Source organism: Diabrotica virgifera, chromosome 9, assembly GCF_917563875.1.
Source record: "Diabrotica virgifera virgifera chromosome 9, PGI_DIABVI_V3a".
Classification (NCBI taxonomy): Eukaryota; Metazoa; Arthropoda; class Insecta; order Coleoptera; family Chrysomelidae; genus Diabrotica; species Diabrotica virgifera.
This window is the reverse complement of record NC_065451.1, coordinates 151,771,858-151,794,828: the sequence shown is the minus strand read 5'-3', so window position 1 is coordinate 151,794,828 and position 22,971 is coordinate 151,771,858. Positions and strand designations below refer to the sequence as shown.

The window sequence follows — 22,971 nt, the reverse complement described above, 5'->3', positions numbered from 1 at the left end:
GACAGATACCAAGTGCCATCGATAAGTATAATCTCTGATCTGTAAAGTTTCGGCAAGGTCTTGTAAATTATTTTTTTGATACTTTAATTATGTCTTTTATGAAAAATAAACATGATTAGTTAAATATTATTGTTTTATTTGCTCCATTCTGCATTTTCATTGTTCATGTTTTTGATTAGGACAAGGTGGACTCACAACTTGGGAGATTGAGCTAGTCTAGGGTAGACGATAGCTATCATAGTTGATTGAAATATTATTCTCGAGTATTATTTCAATTATCTGGGGTAGTTTATCGTCTCACAAACATTAACCTAATATCTATAGTGCTTAGGGGGGTGTGAAAAACACAAAGGGTTTAGTGAAAACAATATTAACGAATAACAACAGACCGGTACATTTCAAACTACGTGAACTTGCACCAAAGGCGCGAGAACACTACTTTGTCTTTACCTCTGAGAGGTCATCGTAAGACTGCTAATTTCGAGTTTCTACAATGTGCGAAGGGAGCGCGGGTCGGCGGAAAAAACTAGTCATAACAACAAATCGGTTCACATTAGGGGAACAAAAACCAGTTGTTTTAGAAGCAAATACATGAATTTACAATTCCTTATATACGTTTTAAAATATAACAGTTGGATATGTTTAAACTGAAATAAAAATAAGTTGTTTTTACAACAGTTATAAAAATTGACTAAGGTTAAGAATTGACTGAGGTCATACTTACAATAGCATGCATGCCTGAGCCACCAAAAAGTTATGGGTAAAAACCCTTTAAAAGTTATAAGATCTTATATTATACTACATATTATGTTTAAAATAGTTGTATGTTGCAAATATTCCTGGATATTACCCAAGGCAACAAAGGACTCTAACCCACCTGGATGTGATATGAGAGGGATGAACCTCACATATTGAAAATTGAGTGTCAACTGAACTGAAAGGTGAAGGAACTTCAGAAGTATGACAGAAACAGATTGTCAATGTGACGTTATGAACTGTTCTGTTACTACAGCCCAGGAATTTAAAATTTATGTTGATGTTAAAAATAAAACATTATCAAATATCCATATACAGTGGAACCTCGATTATCGGTCAGGGCACCGGACCGAGGGTATGACGGATAATCGAAAAGACGGTTAATAGAACATTAAAAAAAATTAAAAGGTCAGACTACAACTCTTAATTTTATTTGTATTTTTGTTTCACAATATAAGAAGGATTTGTTTATGGGCAAATGAATCAATTTGGTTTAAAATATTCTAAAATCTTTGTTTGTTTACTATTGCTTCACATTTTGCATCATCTGAATTTCTTAATCGGAGTAAGATCATGCAATCTATTTTATTGGCTTCTCCTTGTTGAGAATACCACTCGATGAACTGTTGTATGTGATATTGTGCTATGCAGCTTCTCTAGCTTCTTTAATCAAATTTAGCTTTTTCAAATCTTTGTCAGTTGCAATAGTATAATCCACATTGCCACCTTCAAATTCCAAGTCTGTGTCAGCTTCTGAATCTGTTTTGTCCGCCTCTGTTGCCATTTCATCGATTTCATCATTTGTCAGCATTTGATAGCTGTTTGCATCAACATCACAAATTAACCATTCGTTTGGCTCATCTCAATGCTCAAACAAAATGAATTCATGACTCAATTTTTGCTTATGTAGTCAATCAAACATGTACAGACCCTGACGGTTAACAGAGGTGACTGTTAATGGAAAGATGGATAATCGAGGTTCCACTGTATTGATGTTAGAAATATTCGAACTTAATGTAGAAAATTGTGAAGTATGTGGTGATTAAATATATGAACATGACAAATGATAAATAGATACTAGGAGTTTAGAATACAGATGTGTAAATAAACTTAGAATTATTGAAAAGGCCTTTTACGTAATCACGTCTATGATATCAGAATTTGTTTAATTTGTACATAAATGTACAATTCTAAGTTATTAATTAATGTGTTGAGTGTTTTGGTGACTGATAATTTGATTTAATTTGTTGAGTAAAGATGACAGAAAAATTGGAAAGTGATTATATATTTTGTTTGGCTGAAGAATTTTTTTTTATATTATTATTCAACCTATCTTGACAAGAAGAATGGTTTTAATTTCACTACTGATAAAATATATTGAACTCACTTTATTTATAAAGTTGCATCAACTGAAATATAGAATATTCATTTAGGTGTATCAAACCTTGGACTTGATCCAATCCCATTTATTTTAATATTTATTTATTTATTTATTTATTTAACGGAAAATCTCCTTTTTACAATACAGTCGAACCCGCTTATTAGAATACCTGTTAAACGAATATCCCGCTTTAAGGAATAGAAATTTGAGGTCCCGAAACGTTTCTACTAGCCACCAATGATCGGTTATTAGAATATCCCGGTTATAGGAATACTTTTGCTTGGCACGAAGGCTATTCCAATAAGCGGGTTTGACTGTATAAAGATATATAGACATTTTTAAGTTTATCGACACATTAGTTTAATCCATATAGATAAACCTAAATATTGACATATTACTTTAATCTGTTTATTGACATTTTAGTTTAATCCATATAGATAAACCTAAACTTAAGTCATATTCAGTATTTCGATGGAATGTATATATAGTTGGTTCGCTAAACTCAGACACAACTGGCTAGTGATTTTAGTAGGTAATTTTTTTATAGGTATTTGGCCAATTTTGCCAAAATTACTAACTACAGTAGAACCCTGATTATCCGTGTGCGGATTATCCGGGCTGTGGTTTATCCATGCTATGATTTTCTATTACTCAAATTGCATTTTTGAGGTTGTATCAAAATAGCATTATCATAAATCACTCAACCAAAACTCTATATGCTGAGAAGAAGACTCTTAATGAAATATTTATTTTTTCTGTTATCTTCTTCTGGTAGGTACGTATGTATGTATATATGTATTATATATAAGAAATAAATGTTCGGGTTATCCGTGCCACCGTCCGGTCCCAAGGAGCACGGATAATCGGGGCTCTACTGCATTTAGTAATTATTTTTTTGCCAATTTTACCACATTGGTAAAATTACTTACTAAAATCACTAGCCAGTTGTGACTTAGCGAACAGACTAAATCACATTCATGATACAAGCTAATTAAAAATGAATGAGAGAAATGATTTTCTTACCAATGCTATATTCCTCCAGTTCTTCTTTTATTTCAAGTTTAATTTCATTAGATACATCTTCTACAACATGGTTTTCTATTTTAATATCATCTGAACAATAATCATCTAATACAGACTCTTGTCCAGAACTGCTTTCCAAGTGGTATTCATCTAGATCTAGTTCAGATTTAACTTGCTTATTGTTATATTTCTTTAGGGAATCTCCTTCATCTTTAATATATGTTAACACTTCTTGGTTTCTAGAATCCTCAATATTTTCATTACAATCCATATTCAATTGAAATAACAATTAACAATGAATATTGAATAATACAATGTTATGACATGTATATTTTATTTATTATTAATAATTAAACCTAACCTTAACACCTTAACTCTTCTTCTTCTTCTTACTTTATTAGGTTATATCTTAGACTTTAGACAAGGAAAGAGAGGGTTATATCCCCCGGGATAATTCGCCCAGCTTACACCAGGGAAATACTCTTGTCTTGCTCTGGGCAATCGAATATTTCCAAGTATATATATGCTAAAGCCTCAATTTTTTTTAAATATATGTATATTAGTAGGAACATCTTCTTATAGGGCCAGACAGTCCCTACAGGAAAGGCAATATTATAACATAAGGGTTAAAACTTTTATCGTTTGGAGGTCTAATATCTTTTTATATCTTTATCTTCTTAATTTTGAGAGTGGAGTAAAACCGTAAAATTCTGATATGACAGTTTTTACTTTTTGATAAAAAAACCTCATCAAACCTAATTTAATTTGAAAACAATTGTTATTTTTGTCAATTTTTTATTTATCGCTGATAAGTCGAGGTCCGCTGGGATGAACAGCCTCGGCTTCTTTTCGCGGTGAATATCTCTTGTGATTTTTGTTGTGTTTGAGTCTGTTTGACGTTTGATTTTTTGGAAGAAAACTTGAAATAGACAAATCTGTGACTATCGTTCGAGGTGAACGGACAACTTTTGAAACTCATCCAAAGGGTAAGGGCCAAAACTATCTATATTTCCTGTTAATTTCTAATTTGCATCGCCTAGTATAGATTTTAAATTCGTCAATCCGCCGCATAAGATGGAGGAAGAAGTTCCTCCCAATCCTCCTCCACCACCTGACCCTCCTAATAAAATCAACCAATATGAATGTCAATCTCAACGTCCAAGTATTCAGAAAAGTCACAGTAAAAAACAAATACTAGGTATATTCGGAGACCGACATAGGTCCTTATGAAGTATTTGTCCAAGGTCAGAATATATTGGAGATTACCACGTGTTAAGCATAGCTAAATCTATTTCCGTTTTAAAAATTAAAGACATCACGAAAATCAGTAGAAAAGGTAAAAACAGGATAGGTGTATTACTTGCTACTAGAAAAGCAGCCAACGATTTCGTTGTGAGGAAAGATTGGGAAGCCCTAGGGCCTAGGGTATGAGGTGTCCATTCCATTTCATCAGGTTTCTTGTAGGGGTACTGTAAGGGAGTTATAAAGAGGAGAATAAAGGGGAGAAGGGGAGAATAAAAAATTCACAGAGGAAGAAATAAAGGAGGCATCAGAAACAAACTTGGCTTTATGTAAGATATTAAGTGTTAAGCGAATGAATCGAAGAGTACAAGCGTAGATTCAAAGATTGAATTTGTCTCCACGGGAACTATTAGCATAACTTTTTCAGGAAAAACTATTCCTAAAGAAATTTCCATATATCAACTACCAATGATAATGCATCGAGCATCGATACAAGCAATATGTACCGGTCGAAGGTTTGGTTTTATTGTGCAAAAAGGACGTATATAGTACCTACTTTTAAAAATCGAATACCTAAATAATTAAAAGATATTTAACATCCATAAAGAGTTGTCAAACTCTATCACCGACTTCATGAAAACAAGTAGTACTACATTCTTTGATGGTTTTTACTGTAAATTTTAAAGGATTGACATGAAATTTGGCATACGCTCAGTGGCGGCTCGTGACCTCAGTATGCGGGTAGGCTACACATATACTTCGGGTAGGCGACAAAAAATATCCTACAGTTTGTAATACATTTTGAGCCGTCTTGCAATACTAAATGTAATCTATGAGCGCAACAATGTGTAAAAATTGCTTTTGGAGCATCTACTTTAATTTTTGATTATAATCCGTTTAAAGAGCCAGCCATTACACTTGCACCATCGTAAAATTGAGCAATTAATTTATTTTTGTAATCATATGGCTCAAGCACGTTTGAAATTAAACTATATAGAGCGTCTGCAGATCTATTATCGCTAACATCAAAAAACCCTAAAAATCTTTCTGTTACCTGACCAACTTTGTTAACAAAACGGATTGTTAAAGTACACTGTGATTTTTCGGTTATATCAGTAGTATCGTCAGCTAGTATAGAAAAAAATTGACTTTCATTAATTTCTGTTGAAATTTCATTTTTTACGTAATCGGCAAGACAATCTATTAAATCATTTTGTATTGTTTTTGACAAACCCGCGCGTGAACACCCCTTCTATTTTTTAACATGATCCTGGATTTCCTGATCGCGTTTAACTACTAAATTAAAAATTTCTTTAAAATTACCCATGTTTGAAGAATTATGGCTCTTATCACGACCGCGAAATGTAAGTTCTTGTTTTGCTAAAAGAATTGTAACATCAATTTTTTCAACTTCTTCATTATATATCTTATTAGATAGAGAAATATGTCCAGCGAAAGCACTGTCAGTAGTTTGTTTATTTTTTTCTAACCGTTTTAAATCTAAGCAATTGTTTAAATGTTCTTTCGAAGATTCATGTTTTTTTACACTAGCTGATAAATTTTTCAAATTTGAATATCCCTGACTCACCCAAACATTTTGCTTCAAATTTGAGAGCAACAGACAAGGCCGACAGAAAAGTGAATTTTAAAATAACTTCCGCTTAGCCATTTATGATTTTCATACCATATTGTTTTAAACGATCTCGAAAATTGATTGTCTTTTGTCTTATCTGTGGATAAAATTGTTAAATTTTGTAAAGGCCGGCCCATTGAAATAATTACTAATCTTTCTTGATTTTGGCGCCTTGAAAAAGGTGTCTCGATCAAACTGCATATTACATCGTTTAAAATATTCATATTCGATGACTAAAGTTTTTCCACTCATAAAACTAACACACCTACGTTTCAACAACGTCAAATATTACTTATTTTATTTATGTATCAAATAATAATTTACTATTCGAATAAATTGATAAGTTAACAATTAACCTCGCTTTAAATTTTTAATTATCTATTGTTGTAATCTTATTTATTTATATGTGATGATATTCTTATATGTAATTTAATTTAATTAATGCATTAGTGATAATCTAATTAATCAACCAGATCACATATCAATATGTTTTCAATCTCAGGGCGAATTATAAAATTACTTACTTACTTTCGTGACTTCTAAGTATTTCTCAGTGGTTCCTAATCGGGATAGGAAAAAAAAATAAAATAATACACACATATGGATTACAATTATAAATCAAAATTTTGTTTATTTTATATAAATGGCAATTACTGCTTAATATTTGTTAGATCTTATATTTATTTACTACAAACATTTAAAAATGGGAATCTTATTTCCTTTTGGTTTCCAATTTAAAACTTTTATTAATAATGAAACTATTAGGATTTATTATCAACAAATTGATTTAAGTTTGATGAAAATCTTCTGATATTAGCGATTATGTTCTTCAATTTTTAATGTGGTATTTAATACAAAAACCCATACATTCATATCTTGACAAATGAGACTGACCTTTATCTGGTGAACTGCGAATGTCCTCACACAAAACCCGTTTCCTCCTACCCTTGGTTGCGATGAAAAACTCGTCCTGGCCTCCAGTAATGTTCTCCTTTGAAAACAACCTCGTACAGCTCTCGTTCTTGCTTTTCTCGTGATGCCGTGTTCTACCTTTTTCGAACCACTTCAATCAGCCACCGGGACACTCTTTGCTCAAGGAGATTCTTTTCTCTCGACTCGGCCTACCTCTCGTTCCGATGGGTACTCAACACTCACGGAACTATACCGGCGTTTTCACTCTTCGTACACTACCGTCCACCACTGGACTTCACCTCTCTACCTCTCAAAACATTCTGATCTCTCATCCTCATTCATTTCCCTACTTTCTAAATATCCCTTCCAGATTCAAAAATCAACATTCCACCACAAATTATAATTCGCCGTATTCCTCAATACCAACTTTTAATCTTTCTAAATATGTTTAATGGATTTCAAGAAAAAATAATCATTTCCCAATTTAAACTTACTTTCTACTTTTTACAAAACTTAATGACCTATTATCTATTTCACTGAGTCTTATTTAGCGTAGGCTAATGATCGAATCTTCCGCGAACAACTATAATGGTCCGCGTCACTCAAACTTGTTTGTCTTGGCGCATTGTTACCGAGTTTCGTCCGCTTCTTCGAATCACTTTCTTACAAACTAAATATAATAATTTGTTGTATACAGGTTGTTCTAAATTTACATGCCCGTGGTTGAGAAAATTGAAGATCTTTTATTTTAATTTAAATTTTGCTTATAATTATAAAATTTTAATTCTCATATCAAATAAGAATATAACACTATATAATCTAATAACACATTATTCAGTTTTCATAAACAAATTTAAATTGTCCTACCTAGTTTTATTCAATACTTAACCTACTAATAACAGCCAAAATCAAAAAACAATTATTTTAAAACAGTTTCACAAGACAATCAACTGATAAAATTTTGTAGGTCCGGCTATAAGACTCTGTTCCTATCCGCCCGTTCAAAATCCGCCGGCCTGCAGCAGGCCTGCTCGCGTAAACAGAGAGAGATCGCACGTCAATTCGGTATTGGCCATGCCACGGAATCTCATATGAGCCGTGTTCGCGCTGCATGCCCCGAGTATGCCCAGAGGGAGAACGCCTGCGCATTACAAAATTGGACGTTCAATAAGGTCGAATATTGCCCTCCGAAAACGTAATGCGCAGGCGTTCTCCCTCTGGGCATACTCGGGGCATGCAGCACGAACACGGCTGGAAAAATTGGGGAATTTCCCCCACCACTTCCACACCGCTCAGCTAAAGAAAGAGAAACGACAGCCTTTCTCGCTCACGAAGACTTTAACCAATCATTTATGTTAAAACACCATAACACCATACCTGAATGTCACAAATAAAATAATCAAACGAGGCTTAACTCGACGATGTCAAAAGTAATGACAGTTAGAGTTAGTAGTGCAAATACAAATAATTTTCTATTAGTTTACAGTTTTTATTGTATTATCTGTAACGATTTATTCTTATAGTAATTTCAATTTCAGTTGGTTCCTTATCCTTCGTTTATAAATTGTAGTGTGTAGTTTTGTTTTAGTTGCGAAAGAACTTTGGTATTGTGTTAAAAAAAATAAACATGGTTTATTATTGTTGTGTACAAATCATAGAAAAGTTAGAAAATGCATATTTAAATAGTAATTAGTTTATAACTGTTTTATCTGAAACAACAAATAAATACACGTACCTATATTTAGAAAAAAATTGTCTAACTTTTTTATATCCCTTTTCCTTACTAAATTTGACAGCAAAAATAACATATTTTGCAACTTGAGGATTCCGAATAATTTATGAGTATTACTTAGATATTATTTAAATAAAATACTTTAACAAGCTTAGTAAGTTTTGGTATTTTATTTTAATAATATAGGTGAGATTATTTCTTGTAAAATAATAAGATATTTTAATTAGTAACGAAATTGCCCGCAAGAGGCGCTAAACGGATAAAATTAATGCTTGTCCATTTGAATTTCCCGCCAAATGGTGATTAGTTAACACATCGCTCGCAAATGGCGTAAGGAACCAAATTTTTACAGCGAGTTGCCTATCTATCTGGTAATACTATATATTATTTATCTATGGGTATTGGCGTCGATCTATTTCAGGCTACGTTCCCGAGTGCCTGACCAAGGAGAATATAGAATCTATACAGTACTACTGATACTACAAGGAGCGTACAATAATTATAACTACGGAGAAAATTTTTTGGATATTTTTAAAAATAATTTGGATAATTTTTGCTATTTTATTGTAGATATTGTGTCAAAATTTATAAATTACAATTTTGAAATAAGTAATTTATATTAATAATTTATATTATTGTACTACATTTGAAGAGGGTAGGCGGCGCCTACCTTGCCTACCTCGACGGGCCGCCCCTGATACGCATAGCTAACATGCCAAAAAAAGTGATTGTGCCGATGTGTGCTTTTGCCCTGGGGGTGAGTTTCAAGGCCGCGTCCCACCATCAAATAATTTGATCAAACTGGTTTGAGCAAACTGAAAGTGACAGTTAGTGACGTCACATCCTGAGTGTTCATTGTGGATAATAATGAAAAATTTTAATTTTAAATATGGTACAAACAAGTTAAGGCCGCGTCTCACCATCAAATAATTTGATCAAACAGTTTGAGCAAACTTGACGTACTTGAGGAAGTACGTCAAAGTGACGTCACAATTGCAGTTTTTTTGAAATTCTAAAAATCTGTGCTCTCACTATCAGTCTAGTTTGATCAAATTTTTTGTATTGAGTTGTCTAACTTGTTTGTACTTTATTTAAAATTAAAATTTTTCATTATTATCCACAATGAACACTCAGGATGTGACGTCACTAACTGTCACTTTCAGTTTGCTCAAACCAGTTTGATCAAATTATTTGATGGTGGGACGCGGTCTTTTAGACAACTCAATACAAAAAATTTGATCAAACTAGACTGATAGTGAGAGCACAGATTTTTAGAATTTCAAAAAAACTGCAATTGTGACGTCACTGTGACGTACTTCCGGAGTTTGCTCAAACTGTTTGATCAAATTATTTGATGGTGAGACGCGGTCTTCACTCTTTCTCGGGGGTGAAAAACGTTCAAAATAAGTCCGGACTTCGATAAATTGATTAATATTAAGCAACCTTTATTCCTTACTTAGCCTTGAGTTTTTCACTGAGAATACTTTTTGAGTTATTTATGAGTAATTATCTTAATTTTTCAACAAAACAACCATCACGTTTTAGACGGTTTTTCGCAAATAACTCAAAAAGTAAGTAGATATTTTATCGAAAAAAACATACTTAGCAAAAATATAGCCTGTAAAAAAGTGAAAATAATGGTTTACGCATGAAGTCGCTAGACCTAGTGATATTTACGCAAATCACACACTACTGCGATTGGATAAATTTGAGGTAATTATATCCCTAGTATGTGAATTTGGGGGGTGAGGTTCACCCCGAGGAGGCGTGATATACAAAATATAGATAGATACACAAAAGATATACAAAAATGTTTCAAAACATCGAAAAAATGTGGTAAAATGCAAATATACATATCATATTATGATAAAATTGCGATTTTGGCGATTTGCCTTTTTGGATAGAATGATGATGATTATGATAAAATTGCAAAGAATTTTTTTTTTATCGAAATATAGTAAAAAATATGAAAAATATACCAAAAAGCATGAAAAAATATATAAGTATGTAAGGAAAGACGTAAATAATTAAATAAACTTTTGACAACACAACACAAAAGTTTGAAACACTCACTATTTGGATTGGTTGTCCTGGCTTGTGATTTTCTTCTTTGCAGACGACGCCTACGGATCGATGTCAATGTCCTCGGTGAGTTTGTCTTCCTCTAGGCCGTCAGGAATAGACTATGGCCCAGATGGTGGTAGCAGAATCTGAATGCTACCTCTCAGGATGAGCAAGTTCATTTACCAGGAAGTGGCTATCTACATCGTGGATCTCCAGTAGCTGTCTGGGGTTGATGGCTTTGAAAGCTCCTCATCTGATTGAGGAATCAGAAACATAGACTGCTTCGGCACTTCAGAAAAACTCCAGGAACAGGAATTCTCAGGGTAGTGGCCTATGGAGTTATGCATTGATGCTCTAAATGGCCAGATTAGGCAGTCGGACGCTGTGTTATGCTGTGAAACAGCGTCTTCATTTCTGTAGTATATGTATACGTTATATTAATTCGTATATATAATGTCTTACATTATGAAAATAAGTGGATGATGAATAAAACTCTAGGCGTGAGCCCTAAAGGCCGCGTCTCACCATCAAATAATTTGATCAAACAGTTTGAGCAAACTTGACGTACTTGAGGAAGTACGTCAAAGTGACGTCACAATTGCAGTTTTTTTGAAATTCTAAAAATCTGTGCTCTCACTATCAGTCTAGTTTGATCAAATTTTTTGTATTGAGTTGTCTAACTTGTTTGTACTTTATTTAAAATTAAAATTTTTCATTATTATCCACAATGAACACGCAGGATGTGACGTCACTAACTGTCACTTTCAGTTTGCTCAAACCAGTTTGATCAAATTATTTGATGGTGAGACGCAGTCTTAACTACGACAACGACTGAGAGATCAACTCTCTAACTTAGAACTGATATCGGTGAATCGAAAATCTATCGCCTATTGTGATAGTTTTGTGAACAGAGAAACCATGTAGTGGGGGCGATGATTTTCGGACGTCCAGAAAACATCCGTATTTCGTCCAGTACGGACGTTCATATTTATTCAACACGAAGTACGTCCAACGTCGGACGTCCGAAGGACGTCCATTTATAGTCCATCCGCATTAGGACTAAAACTGGACCTATTTTGGGCACGTACGCTCAACTTCAAGAAGATGCTCTCAATATTCATCTGTAGTAAGGATACATTGATAAAAATTATATTTTTGCTTATTAGAATTAACCACCAAACTTCTATCATCTTGGTAACGGGAATAATAAAACATTGTAACGAATAATTTACCGATCAGATTTTCACACTTTACATAAAAACAAAAACATGTATTGGATATTAAACTACATATACAATTTTGAATTAAATATGATCTTTTTAATCTTTTCCATTTAAACTATTTTATTAACATAATTAAGTTAATATTTTATTAAATAATTTTGCTGTTTAATCCCCTTATTGGTATAATATGTCCAATATGGACGATTGGAAAAGGTCCGTATTTCGTCCGAGTACGGACGTCCAAAGGACGCTCATATTTATTCCACCCGAAGGACGTCCAACACCGGACGTCCGAAGGACGTACATATTTAGTCCACCAAAAGGACGTCCGAAGGACGTATATATTTAGTCCACCCGAAGTACGTCCAGCGTCGGACGTCCGTTTATGGTCCATGGACGTTAAGACCAAAAAAATGGACCTATTTTGGGCGTCCAAAGGACGTCGTGTGCTACTAGGGAATGAACAAAACTATGTTGGGACACAATGAACCATGGTTCACTGTGTACCCTTCCAATTTTTAGATTTATTTTATTTTCAGGATGGGTCGCGTTAAGAAAATAGAATGAAAGAAAGGCGCACATACTGTTGATCAAATGAGGGCAGCATTGGACTTATTAGTAACCAGGGGTATGAGTATTCGAAAAGCAGCAGTAGAAACTAATTTAGCATATCCTACATTAAGGCGATACGTTGAAAAAAGAAAGTGTGCTCCAAACGAAAACATAAGATTTGTTCCTAACTACGAGACGAACATGATTTTCACAAGTGAACAAGAAGATACTCTTAAGACCTACTTGAAAACTTGTGCACTTATGTTTTATGGATTGACATCTGTTGAATGTAGAAAGGTTGCTTATCAAATGGCTCAAAGGAATAATATCAAAACTACTGTTTCATGGAAGAATGCAGAAATGGCTGGCAGGGAATGGCTCCGAAGTTTTAGGAATACGATACAGATCTGTCTCTGAGAAAACCAGAGCCGTGCAGCCTGGCACGTGCGACATCATTTAACAGAGATAATGTTAATCGCCTTTTTGACAACTTATATGCTGTAATAAATCGGAATGCCGCATTTTCTGACCGTACAAGAATTTACAACTTGGATGAAACTACAACAACAACGGTGCAAAAAACTCAGAAAATATTGGCACCAAAAGGGAAAAAGTGTTTGGGTAAAGTCACCAGCGGTGAGAAAGGGATACTAGTAACAACGTGCTGTTTTATATGTGTCGGTGGTTATGCTTTACCTCCAGCAATAATTTTTCCGCGGAAAAATTATGAGGATTTCATGTTAAAAGGCGCCCCCAACGGCTCTTTAGGCCTTGCTACGCCGACAGGATGGATGAATTCAGAGTTATTTGTAGAGGTAATGAATGAAACATTTCATTAAACATAGCAGAAGCTCTCCTGATAATCCATCAATTCTAATATTCGATAATCATGAATCTCACTTATCCATCGAAACCTTAGATTTGGCAAAAGCTGCAGGGGTTAATATTGTAACTTTGCATCACCACACATCGGCTAAATTACAGCCACTTGACGTTGGTTTATATGCGCCATTCAAGACGTATTAAAACAGTGCCATAGAGTCGTGGCTTCTAAGAAAAACTGGTAGGCCGATATCTATTTATGCCTTAGCTGAATGTATTGGAATAGCAGTCGTTCCATGACTCCTACAAATATAGCCAATGCCTTTAAAAAATGCGGTATATACCTATCCCTTTAATCGGGATATCTTTATAGATGACGATTTTTTGCTAAGTGTTCTAATAATACAAGAGACCTTCAAGGAGGTGAACATAACGATGAAATCACTGTGCCAAATGAAAATGACAGTTCTGCAACTATAACAACATCAATCAGAAAACCCCGAACATACAGACAGTCAAGCGGGACCATCATTTATTCCACCACAACAATTTATGCCTGCATTGAAAGCCCAACCTCGTCAAAATGATAGAAAGAACAGAAAAAGTAAAAAAAGTATTATTGCCACAGATACACCGGAAAAAACATTATTGAAGAAGAAAGGTTGGAAATTAAAAGAAAGAAGCAAATAAATGAAAATAGGCAAGCTAAGAAGAGAGTGCAATTTGTTAATGACGATAATACAGATTCAGAGGAGGATGAAATAGATATTTCCCTTGCGAGTGACAGTGATAGTGGAGAGTATGAACAAGATCTTCCAGTTTTAAATCCAAATTTGTTTAGTATCCAAGGTTTTAACCCTAGCGTAGATTATGTCCTGGTAGAATTTCATTCACCAAGGTCAATAGTATATTATGTGGGAAAAATATTACATATAGAACAAGATGGGGAATATCGCATATCATTTTTAAGACTTAAGGATAAATATAGTGAGCAGTTTGTTAGGCCCAATGTTCCTGATGTAGCTTCCGTCAACAAGAAAGATGTGAAATATATTTTGCCGAGACCAAAACTATGTGGCAGCACAAAACGACGACAATCTTATTTTGCGTTTACAGTGTCTTTTTCTATATTGAAAATATCAGATAGGAATTATACCTATCTTCAATTTTATTGTTCTTTTCACCTTTATTTTGCTTTTAAACAATAAAACTTTGAAATCTTACTGTAGTTTCTGTAAACTGTAACAGTTTACAAACTGCTACTTAAGATATAATTAATTATAATTAATTACAAAATTCACTTAAAATACCGTTAACCAATTCCCGTCTGAAACGCCAATGAACAAAAGTAGACGAATTGGGTAAAAGCGCTATTGGCGCGACGAAGCTACGGTGCGAGGAGAAATCGGTCAGTTTTGGCCAGAACTCACTTGAGTGTGTATCATATTTATTCCTTCGTGGTGGACCTGAGTTAAATTTAACAGAAAATACATTAAATGGACTAGAAACATCAAAAGAACATCGAATACCGTAATACAAGAAGATTCAAATCAAGAGAAACATAAAAGAACAGCAGTTACATATTAAATCACACAAAAAGAATTATCACATGGCTTTGAAGAAGCGATGCACACTCTAAGACTCAGGCTCCACCACGACATTGTGGGTTCCCAAAAATAATTGTGGGTTTACCCATATAATATATTGCATATTTGAACATATTAGAACATTGAACATATACCATTACCTAGGAATTCAACTCACACAGCAGCACTTCCACCCAGCAGTTAACCTGTCTTTCATGGTACCCAGAAGATATTCTTAAGTGGACCAATACCTCTTGTTGCCTGAAATAGCTGTTGATTGGAAAAGATAAGATTGTTTTGTTTTCTTTAATTACATCTACTTTTGTGAGCTTGATTATATGTGCATATAATCAAGTAAAACTATATAGAATTATCTTTATAAACAGGGGGGTTTGTTTTTGGTTTTTCTTTAATAATGTAATGGTAAATAATAAGTCACTGTCAGTTTTAAAATAATTAAGGGTTATCAAAATTTAGATAGAGGGTTTTTGTTTGAGAAAAGTAAAAGTATAGGGTTTTCACTAGTATGTAAAAAAAGAGATTCTGGCCGAGCTCACTTATCTACATAACAAATTATAAAGTTTCTCATTTAAAACAATACTTGTTTGCTACTTTAAGTAGATTTTGTTGTTATTACTCAGGGTGAATACTTCACCCCCATTTTAATTTCTGCTAGGTAAAGCAGTTATTTGTGTTAACCGTAACGGTTTTATTCCTCTTTTTCTGTGCTTTACCTAGACGAGGATATTTAACGTTAATTAACTAACCATAGTGTTAAGACTTATGCTATTCACATGGACTTATGATTAGTTATCTCTACTAACCTTTTTGCTTTGCCAGTAATGCCAGTAGTGATGTTTCATTTTTGATGGCGGCTTTTAGGTCGTCTCTATTACTTACGCATCACTACTGTTTCAGTTTTATGTATATTTGTATCAACTCGTTCTACGTTGTTGAATAAAGATTATAGATTATATATTTGTTAATATATTTGTCGTTCTATTTTGCATTTTATTTCAGTTCTTACTAACAGTATATAACAGCATTGCAAGTAAGTAGTTATTTCTTAGTGTTCCAGGTTATCGTCTCAATTGTCATTTATTTAGTTTATTTCCTGTCGTTCGTTACTTAAAAAAAAATAAATAATAAAAAACCTCGAGCAAATTTCTCATACTTCTGTCTCGAGTTGGCGCCCATTTTCTTCTTCTTCTTTACTTTATTGCACACTTTATTGGACGAAATCAAATCACGTAAACAAGTTCCACAGGAAAAAGTCACTATCTTCATTAATGAAGTTGTTAGTTTGTGTAAACGTTTGGAAGTTCCTCTTTCTGAGCCTCATATAGTGAGGATTATTAAGAAAAATTTGTTGCCGTCTTACCATTCGAGTCTGGCACTCACTGATATTCCCTCGATTGCAGATCTCACTGAAAAATGTAAAAGGTTGGAGGAAGTGTTGTCGTGGTCTTCTGATAGTGTGTCCCAAGTCCCTAGTCGGTCAAACTTCAGAAACAATGAATCATCCTATTCAGGTAGGCACAATCATTCTCGGTCTGGGAACGTATCTGCTTTTAACTCCAGAATTACCTGTTGGAACTGTCACATCCGAGGACATAGTTACTATGACTGTTCGGAACCTAGAGGTCTGTTCTGTTATGGGTGTGGACGTCAAGGTGTCCGTAAGTTTGAGTGTGAACGCTGTTCGGGAAACGAAAAGGGGAGTGGATGGCCCCTGGCAACCACTCCTCATCGAAACACAGGGGATACTGCCGCAAATCCTTCAGACCCAGGAACCAGTTTCTCGAGTCAGGAGGCCCAAGCCTCGACCACTCAAACATCGCAACCTCCACAGAAAGACAAAAGACCACGGAATGGCAAATACCAACCGAAAAGAGGACAACGTTAGTCGATCATGTTTATTGTGATTCTTCGGTAGTTTCTTCCAGTAGTCCCTTATCTTCTCTTATTGATGTTGACATAAATTCATTGTTAGTTCGTAAAAACAAGGATAATCGTCCTTACCTTGAAATATCTATCTTAGGACATTCTTGTTTAGCTTTACTGGACACAGGGTCCAAAATCTCCATTTTAGGTTCTCTAGGTCTGGAATTTCTCCAGAATTCTAATGTTAGAATAGGAATAGATCAGAGTTTGCAAGTGACTACAGCTGATGGTCAAGTTCAACCGATTTTAGGTCAGTTTACAACTGAGATTTCTATTAGTTCGTGTAAAAGGATGATTACATTTTTTGTTATCCCTTCTGTTAAAAATTCAGTTATCCTAGGAATGGATTTTCTGAAAACTTTTAATAGTGAATTAAATTTTACTGAATTTTCCTTATCTGTCTCTTCTTTTAATATCTCTTGTGTGGATACAGTTAGAGATATGAGTAGGCTTAATGCTCAGGAGGTAGAGCAGTTGAATAATGTCATCAAATCCTTCTCTTCTATCCCTTCGAAGAATCGGTTAGGCAGAACTCACCTCATCGAACACCACATTGATGTGGGTTCGTCTAAGCCCTTCAGGCAATACCAATATCCCTTGCCTCAAGCCTGGCATGAAAGCTTAGTTAAGGAGGTGGATGAAATGCTTAAGCTTGGTATTATTGAGCCCAGTTCGTCTTCCTTTTGTAGTCCGTTGTGGATGACGAAGAAGAAGGACGGGACTTTTCGCGTCTGTTTTGACGGACGTAAGTTGAACAGCATAACTGTGAACACGGATGCTTATCCTATACCTCGTATAGATATCATCCTGACTAAGTTACAAAATTGAAAGTACATTTCATCTATCGACTTAAAGAAGGCATTTCTTCAGATTCCCTTAAGCGAAGAGAGTAAGAAACTTACTGCCTTTGCAGTAAATGGCAAAGGATTGTATCAGTTCACTACAATGCCTTTTGGCCTGGTTTCTGCTCCACAGACTATGTGTAGATTAATGGATTTGGTATAGGTCCGGCTCTAGATCCCTTTTGTCAATATTATCTTGATGATATCCTTGTCATTACTCCTGATTTTGAAACTCATATCTCTGTGTTGCAGCAGTTGTTTCAGCGTTTAAAAGACGCCAATTTGACGATTAACTTAGACAAAAGCAGCTTTTGTCGTGATTCTATTAAGTTTTTAGGATATGTTGTAGATTCACATGGTCTTCATACTGATCCTGACAAAGTGTCAGCTATTCGTGATTTTCCTGTGCCTAAAAATACCACTCAGGTTCGTCGATTGTTAGGAATGGTGGGTTATTATAAGAAGTTCGTTGAATCTTATTCTACCTTGTTGTCCCCTATAACTGATTTGCTTCAAAATAGGAAGAAGGGACAAAATATTGTGTGGACTCCTGAAGCTAATGAAGCTTTCATTAAAATCAAGGAGGCTCTCACAAATTCCCCAGTTATGGTAGCCCCAGACTTTACCAAACCTTTCTATTTGATGACTGACTGTTCAAACACAGCATCTGGTGGTGTACTCTATCAAATTGTCGATGGAGAAGAACACCCTATAGCTTACACCAGTAGGAAATTAAATAAAGCCCAGAAAAATTATACTACAACTGAGAAAGAGTTGTTAGCTATAATTACGGGTATAGAACATTTCAGATATTTTCTTGAGGGTCGTTCTTTTACGGTCATAACTGACCATAGTAGTCTGGTGTGGTTACAGAGTATGAAGAACCCATCTCCTCGTTTGGCTAGGTGGATTTTAAAATTGGTACAATACGATTATAAAATCGTTCATCGCAAAGCTGCAGGTGTAGTAGTCGCTGATGCACTCTCTAGGACATTTGATATTAATTTGTTGGACTTATCTACCTTACAACCAGATGAGTGGTATCGAAAAATGTTGTATGATGTTCAGAATGTCCCAGGTAAATTTCCTGATTTTAAAGTTGAACATGGTGTTTTGTATAAACATGTCTTAAGTTCTATGGATGCCCTTACTGGAATGTCGGAATGGAAGATAGTAGTTCCAACTCAAAACAGAGCAGAGGTTTTGGCCGCTTTTCATGACCATCCTACTGCAGCTCATTTTGGTTTCTACAAAACTTTCCGTCGTATTTCTGAGCTTTATTACTGGCCGAAGATGCGTCAGACTATTCGTAGTTATCTCGCTCGATGCAAAATTTGTGCTACGTGTAAGCCGACAAATCTTCCTCAACCAGGTTTGATGGGTAGTTATCGACGGATAGATTTTCCATTTCAACTTATATCTTTAGATCTTATTGGTCCTTATCCTAGGTCATATAAAGGTTCTCAATATGCCTTAGTAGTTGTCGATTACTTTACAAAATTTCCGTTGGTCCATACCATGTCTAAGGCAACTACTTCATCGATTATTAAGTATCTTGAGAATGAAGTTTTCTTAATTTATGGTGTTCCACAGATCGTGTCATGCGACAATGGGCCCCAGTTTACGGCTAAGGCTTTTCGTGATCTCATGGCTAAATACAATGTACAAAAGATCTGGTACAATGCGAATTATCATCCACAAGTTAATCATGCCGAAAGAGTTAACAAATCAATCGTGACTGCTTTAAGATCATATTCTTTTCCTGATCAAAGAGCTTGGGATACTCATATCCACTCTATAGTACAGGCTATCAGGACTTCTTCACATGAAATAACCAAATGTCCACCATTTAATGTTTGGTCGTCATGTTCCTCTTTCAGGTGATTATTTCGGTAAGATTTCAGATAATGCCACTAACTTTCTTGCAATATCCGATAAGTTACATCGCTTAGAAGATATTCAGCATCTTCCTGATATCTATGGGGATATTCGCATACGTTTAAAGGCATCTTATGATAGAAATAAGTGCCATTATGATCTGAGAAAGCGAGCCTTATCTTTCAGAGTTGGGGATTCTGTTTTGAAAAGAAATTTTGTCAAATCTGACAAAGCGAACTTTCAATCTGCCAAGTTATGCCAAAAGTACATACCTTGTACTGTTATTAAGGTTATTTCTCCTTTAATTTATGAGTTGAAGGAAACCTCGACTGGTAGGAAACTAGGAAGGTTTCATGTCAAAGATTTACTTGAGGATAAGACTGTAGGTCCACATAACTTGCCTGATAATTCAGATGGTTCATCTTCAGATGAAGATTAAATTGTGAGGACCAGTTTGCTATTTAAGATCTGTTTATCTATTTTGTTTACCTGGTTAACATCTGTTTTTGTGCCTTTTATTTTATTTTATTGTATCTTAATGTGGTTAACATCTTAATTTATGGACTTGTTCATTTTTGCTGTTAGTTAACTCTTGAAAGTCCAAATTATATATCATAGGAGTACAGGATGGATAATGGGAATCTTCCCCATCTTGAAGTCTGGGTTAAATAGATTTTTACAGGGATAATTAGGGAATTTTTTGTTCTTGTTAGAACATCTCCTTTGATTTATGGTCTGCATGGAGTCATGAACCATGCCCATAAAGCTTAGGTAAGCACTTAACTGTATCAGGGTTTTAGCGTGGGTTCAGGACTGATCACCCTGGACTTGTGCCCTTCACTTGGCTCAGAAATACACCAATACCTATCGTCGTGTTCCTTGAATGTCTCTTAGGTTGAAATTAGAGTGTGTCATTTAGAATTGGATCGTTCTGATGTTCGGCAGTAAGTAAGTCTGTTTGACTTGGTTGTCATCTCCTATTGTATTATCTTTTATACGTTGCAACTTTTCATATCTTATTACCTTAAGTTTGTGAGTTACCTTATTTGTCTCTCTACTTAGCATTATGCTGGTAGATGTCCTTCTACTTTACATATGAGAAGGTAGATGTGAGTTAATCTTTACCTTTACTTGAATTGAGTTAATCTTTACCTTTATCTTGAGTTTACCTCGTACCTTTACCTTGATGAGTGTATCTATATCTTTATTGAATGGATCTTACCTTTATCTTGATTATTATAGGGTCCTAAGAATCTGTCCTTCACTGTTCTTGTCGTAAGTATAGAATTGGACCACGTCAATAGTGCAGTTTAGGTATTACAGTTAGGATCTTTATTATCTTTTACCTTTTGTGCATACCCTCTACCACGAGTAGATATGGGCTTGCAAGTATCTTTACCTTTTTGGCATACCCTATACCATGAGTATAGTGGGCTTGCTAGTCTCTTTACCTTATTGTGTCTTTCTACCGCTATGAAAGCGAGTAGATGTTATGGATTATCTTTTACCTTGAATTTCTGTTGATATCCAGAACCATATCATATATGTTTAGGTTTGTAGAAATATATTTTCAACTAGTCCTAATAAATTAGACCCTCATTGAACTCTCGGGTGATTAATAGAATCTGGTCGCTCTAGTGTCAATGTTGGGTAGAGTTGAGAGGAGTTGTTCTAGTTTGATTGTTGTGAATGGTTCTTTGTAAGATTATGTCAAAGGTTGTTAATACACACCTGTAGTGTAGTTTTAGCTATAGTTTTATTAACTCTTAGGAATATAGATAGGGAGTAGGGTTAAAAGTTAACTTAATCTATAAGGTTATAATATTGTATTTAGAACGTAAGTAACACGTAATTTTTTTTCTCCTTTCTTAACCATTGGTCTTATTAAATTAATTTTTTTTAAATAATCGTGATAAGTACACATCCCTTCTCTGTTCAATAATTGATGCATGCAGGATCAAATACCTCTGTCTGTCTTCGCCATTGATTTTATCCAGCCTTCTGAAAATAGTGTGGCTGTTGAGCTTTGACATCATGGTGGTTTGATACCACAACGGTTAGGCTGTACCGTATCCCTCTTCAGGTACGTCCTAAAACTAGATTGTCCTAGACAATAAAAAAAAAGGAGGAAACTTCTGGAAGTTTTCCTTTTTTTTTCTGGAGTTAAGGGAGAATGTAACAGTTTACAAACTGCTACTTAAGATATTACAAAATTCACTTAAAATACCGTTAACCAATTCCCGTCTGAAACGCCAATGAACAAAAGTAGACGAATTGGGTAAAAGCGCTATTGGCGCGACGATGCTACGGTGCGAGTAGAAATCGGTCAGTTTTGGCCAGAACTCGCTTGAGTGTGTATCATATTTATTCCTTCGTGGTGGACCTGAGTTAAATTTAACAGAAAATACATTAAATGGACTAGAAACATCAAAAGAACATCGAATACCGTAATACAAGAAGATTCAAATCAAGAGAAACATAAAAGAACAGCAGTTAAATATTAAATCACACAAAAAGAATTATCACATGGCTTTGAAGAAGCGATGCACACTCTCAAGACTCAGGCTCCACCACGACATTGTGGGTTCCCAAAAATAATTGTGGGTTTACCCATATAATATATTGCATATTTGAACATATTAGAACATTGAACATAGACCATTACCTAGGAATTCAACTCACACAGCAGCACTTCCACCCAGCAGTTAACCTGTCTTTCATGGTACCCAGAAGATATTCTTAAGTGGACCGATACCTCTTGTTGCCTGAAATAGCTGTTGATTGGAAAAGATAAGATTGTTTTGTTTTCTTTAATTACATCTACTTTTGTGAGCTTGATTATATGTGCATATAATCAAGTAAAACTATATAGAATTATCTTTATAAACAGGGGGGGTTGTTTTTGGTTTTTCTTTAATAATGTAATGGTAAATAATATCACTAAGTCAGTTTTAAAATAATTAAGGGTTATCAAAATTTAGATAGAGGGTTTTTGTTTGAGAAAAGTAAAAGTATAGGGTTTTCACTAGTATGTAAAAAAAGAGATTCTGGCCGAGCTCACTTATCTACATAACAAATTATAAAGTTTCTCATTTAAAACAATACTTGTTTGCTACTTTAAGTAGATTTTGTTGTTATTACTCAGGGTGAATACTTCACCCCCATTTTAATTTCTGCTAGGTAAAGCAGTTATTTGTGTTAACCGTAACGGTTTTATTCCTCTTTTTCTGTGCTTTACCTAGACGAGGATATTTAACGTTAATTAACTAACCGTAGTGTTAAGACTTATGCTATTCACATGGACTTATGATTAGTTATCTCTACTAACCTTTTTGCTTTGCCAGTAGTGATGTTTCATTTTTGATAGCGGCTTTTAGGTCC

The 22,971-nt window shown here is 34.7% G+C and overlaps 2 protein-coding genes across 2 annotated transcripts in view; both read right to left on the bottom strand.

The window, feature by feature from the left end:
- The window catches only part of LOC126892341 (zinc finger protein 729-like), a 418,287-nt gene extending 414,436 nt beyond the window's left edge, over positions 1-3,851 (bottom strand). Inside the window, exon 1 of the mRNA XM_050661860.1 lies at positions 3,161-3,851. Within this exon, the coding sequence (XP_050517817.1) occupies positions 3,161-3,431 (271 nt within the window). The 5' untranslated portion in view covers positions 3,432-3,851. The remainder of the gene's footprint in view (positions 1-3,160) is intronic.
- The window catches only part of LOC126892343 (zinc finger protein 845-like), a 369,452-nt gene that overhangs the window by 287,309 nt on the left and 59,172 nt on the right, over positions 1-22,971 (bottom strand). The gene's annotated exons all lie outside the window — the stretch shown is intronic.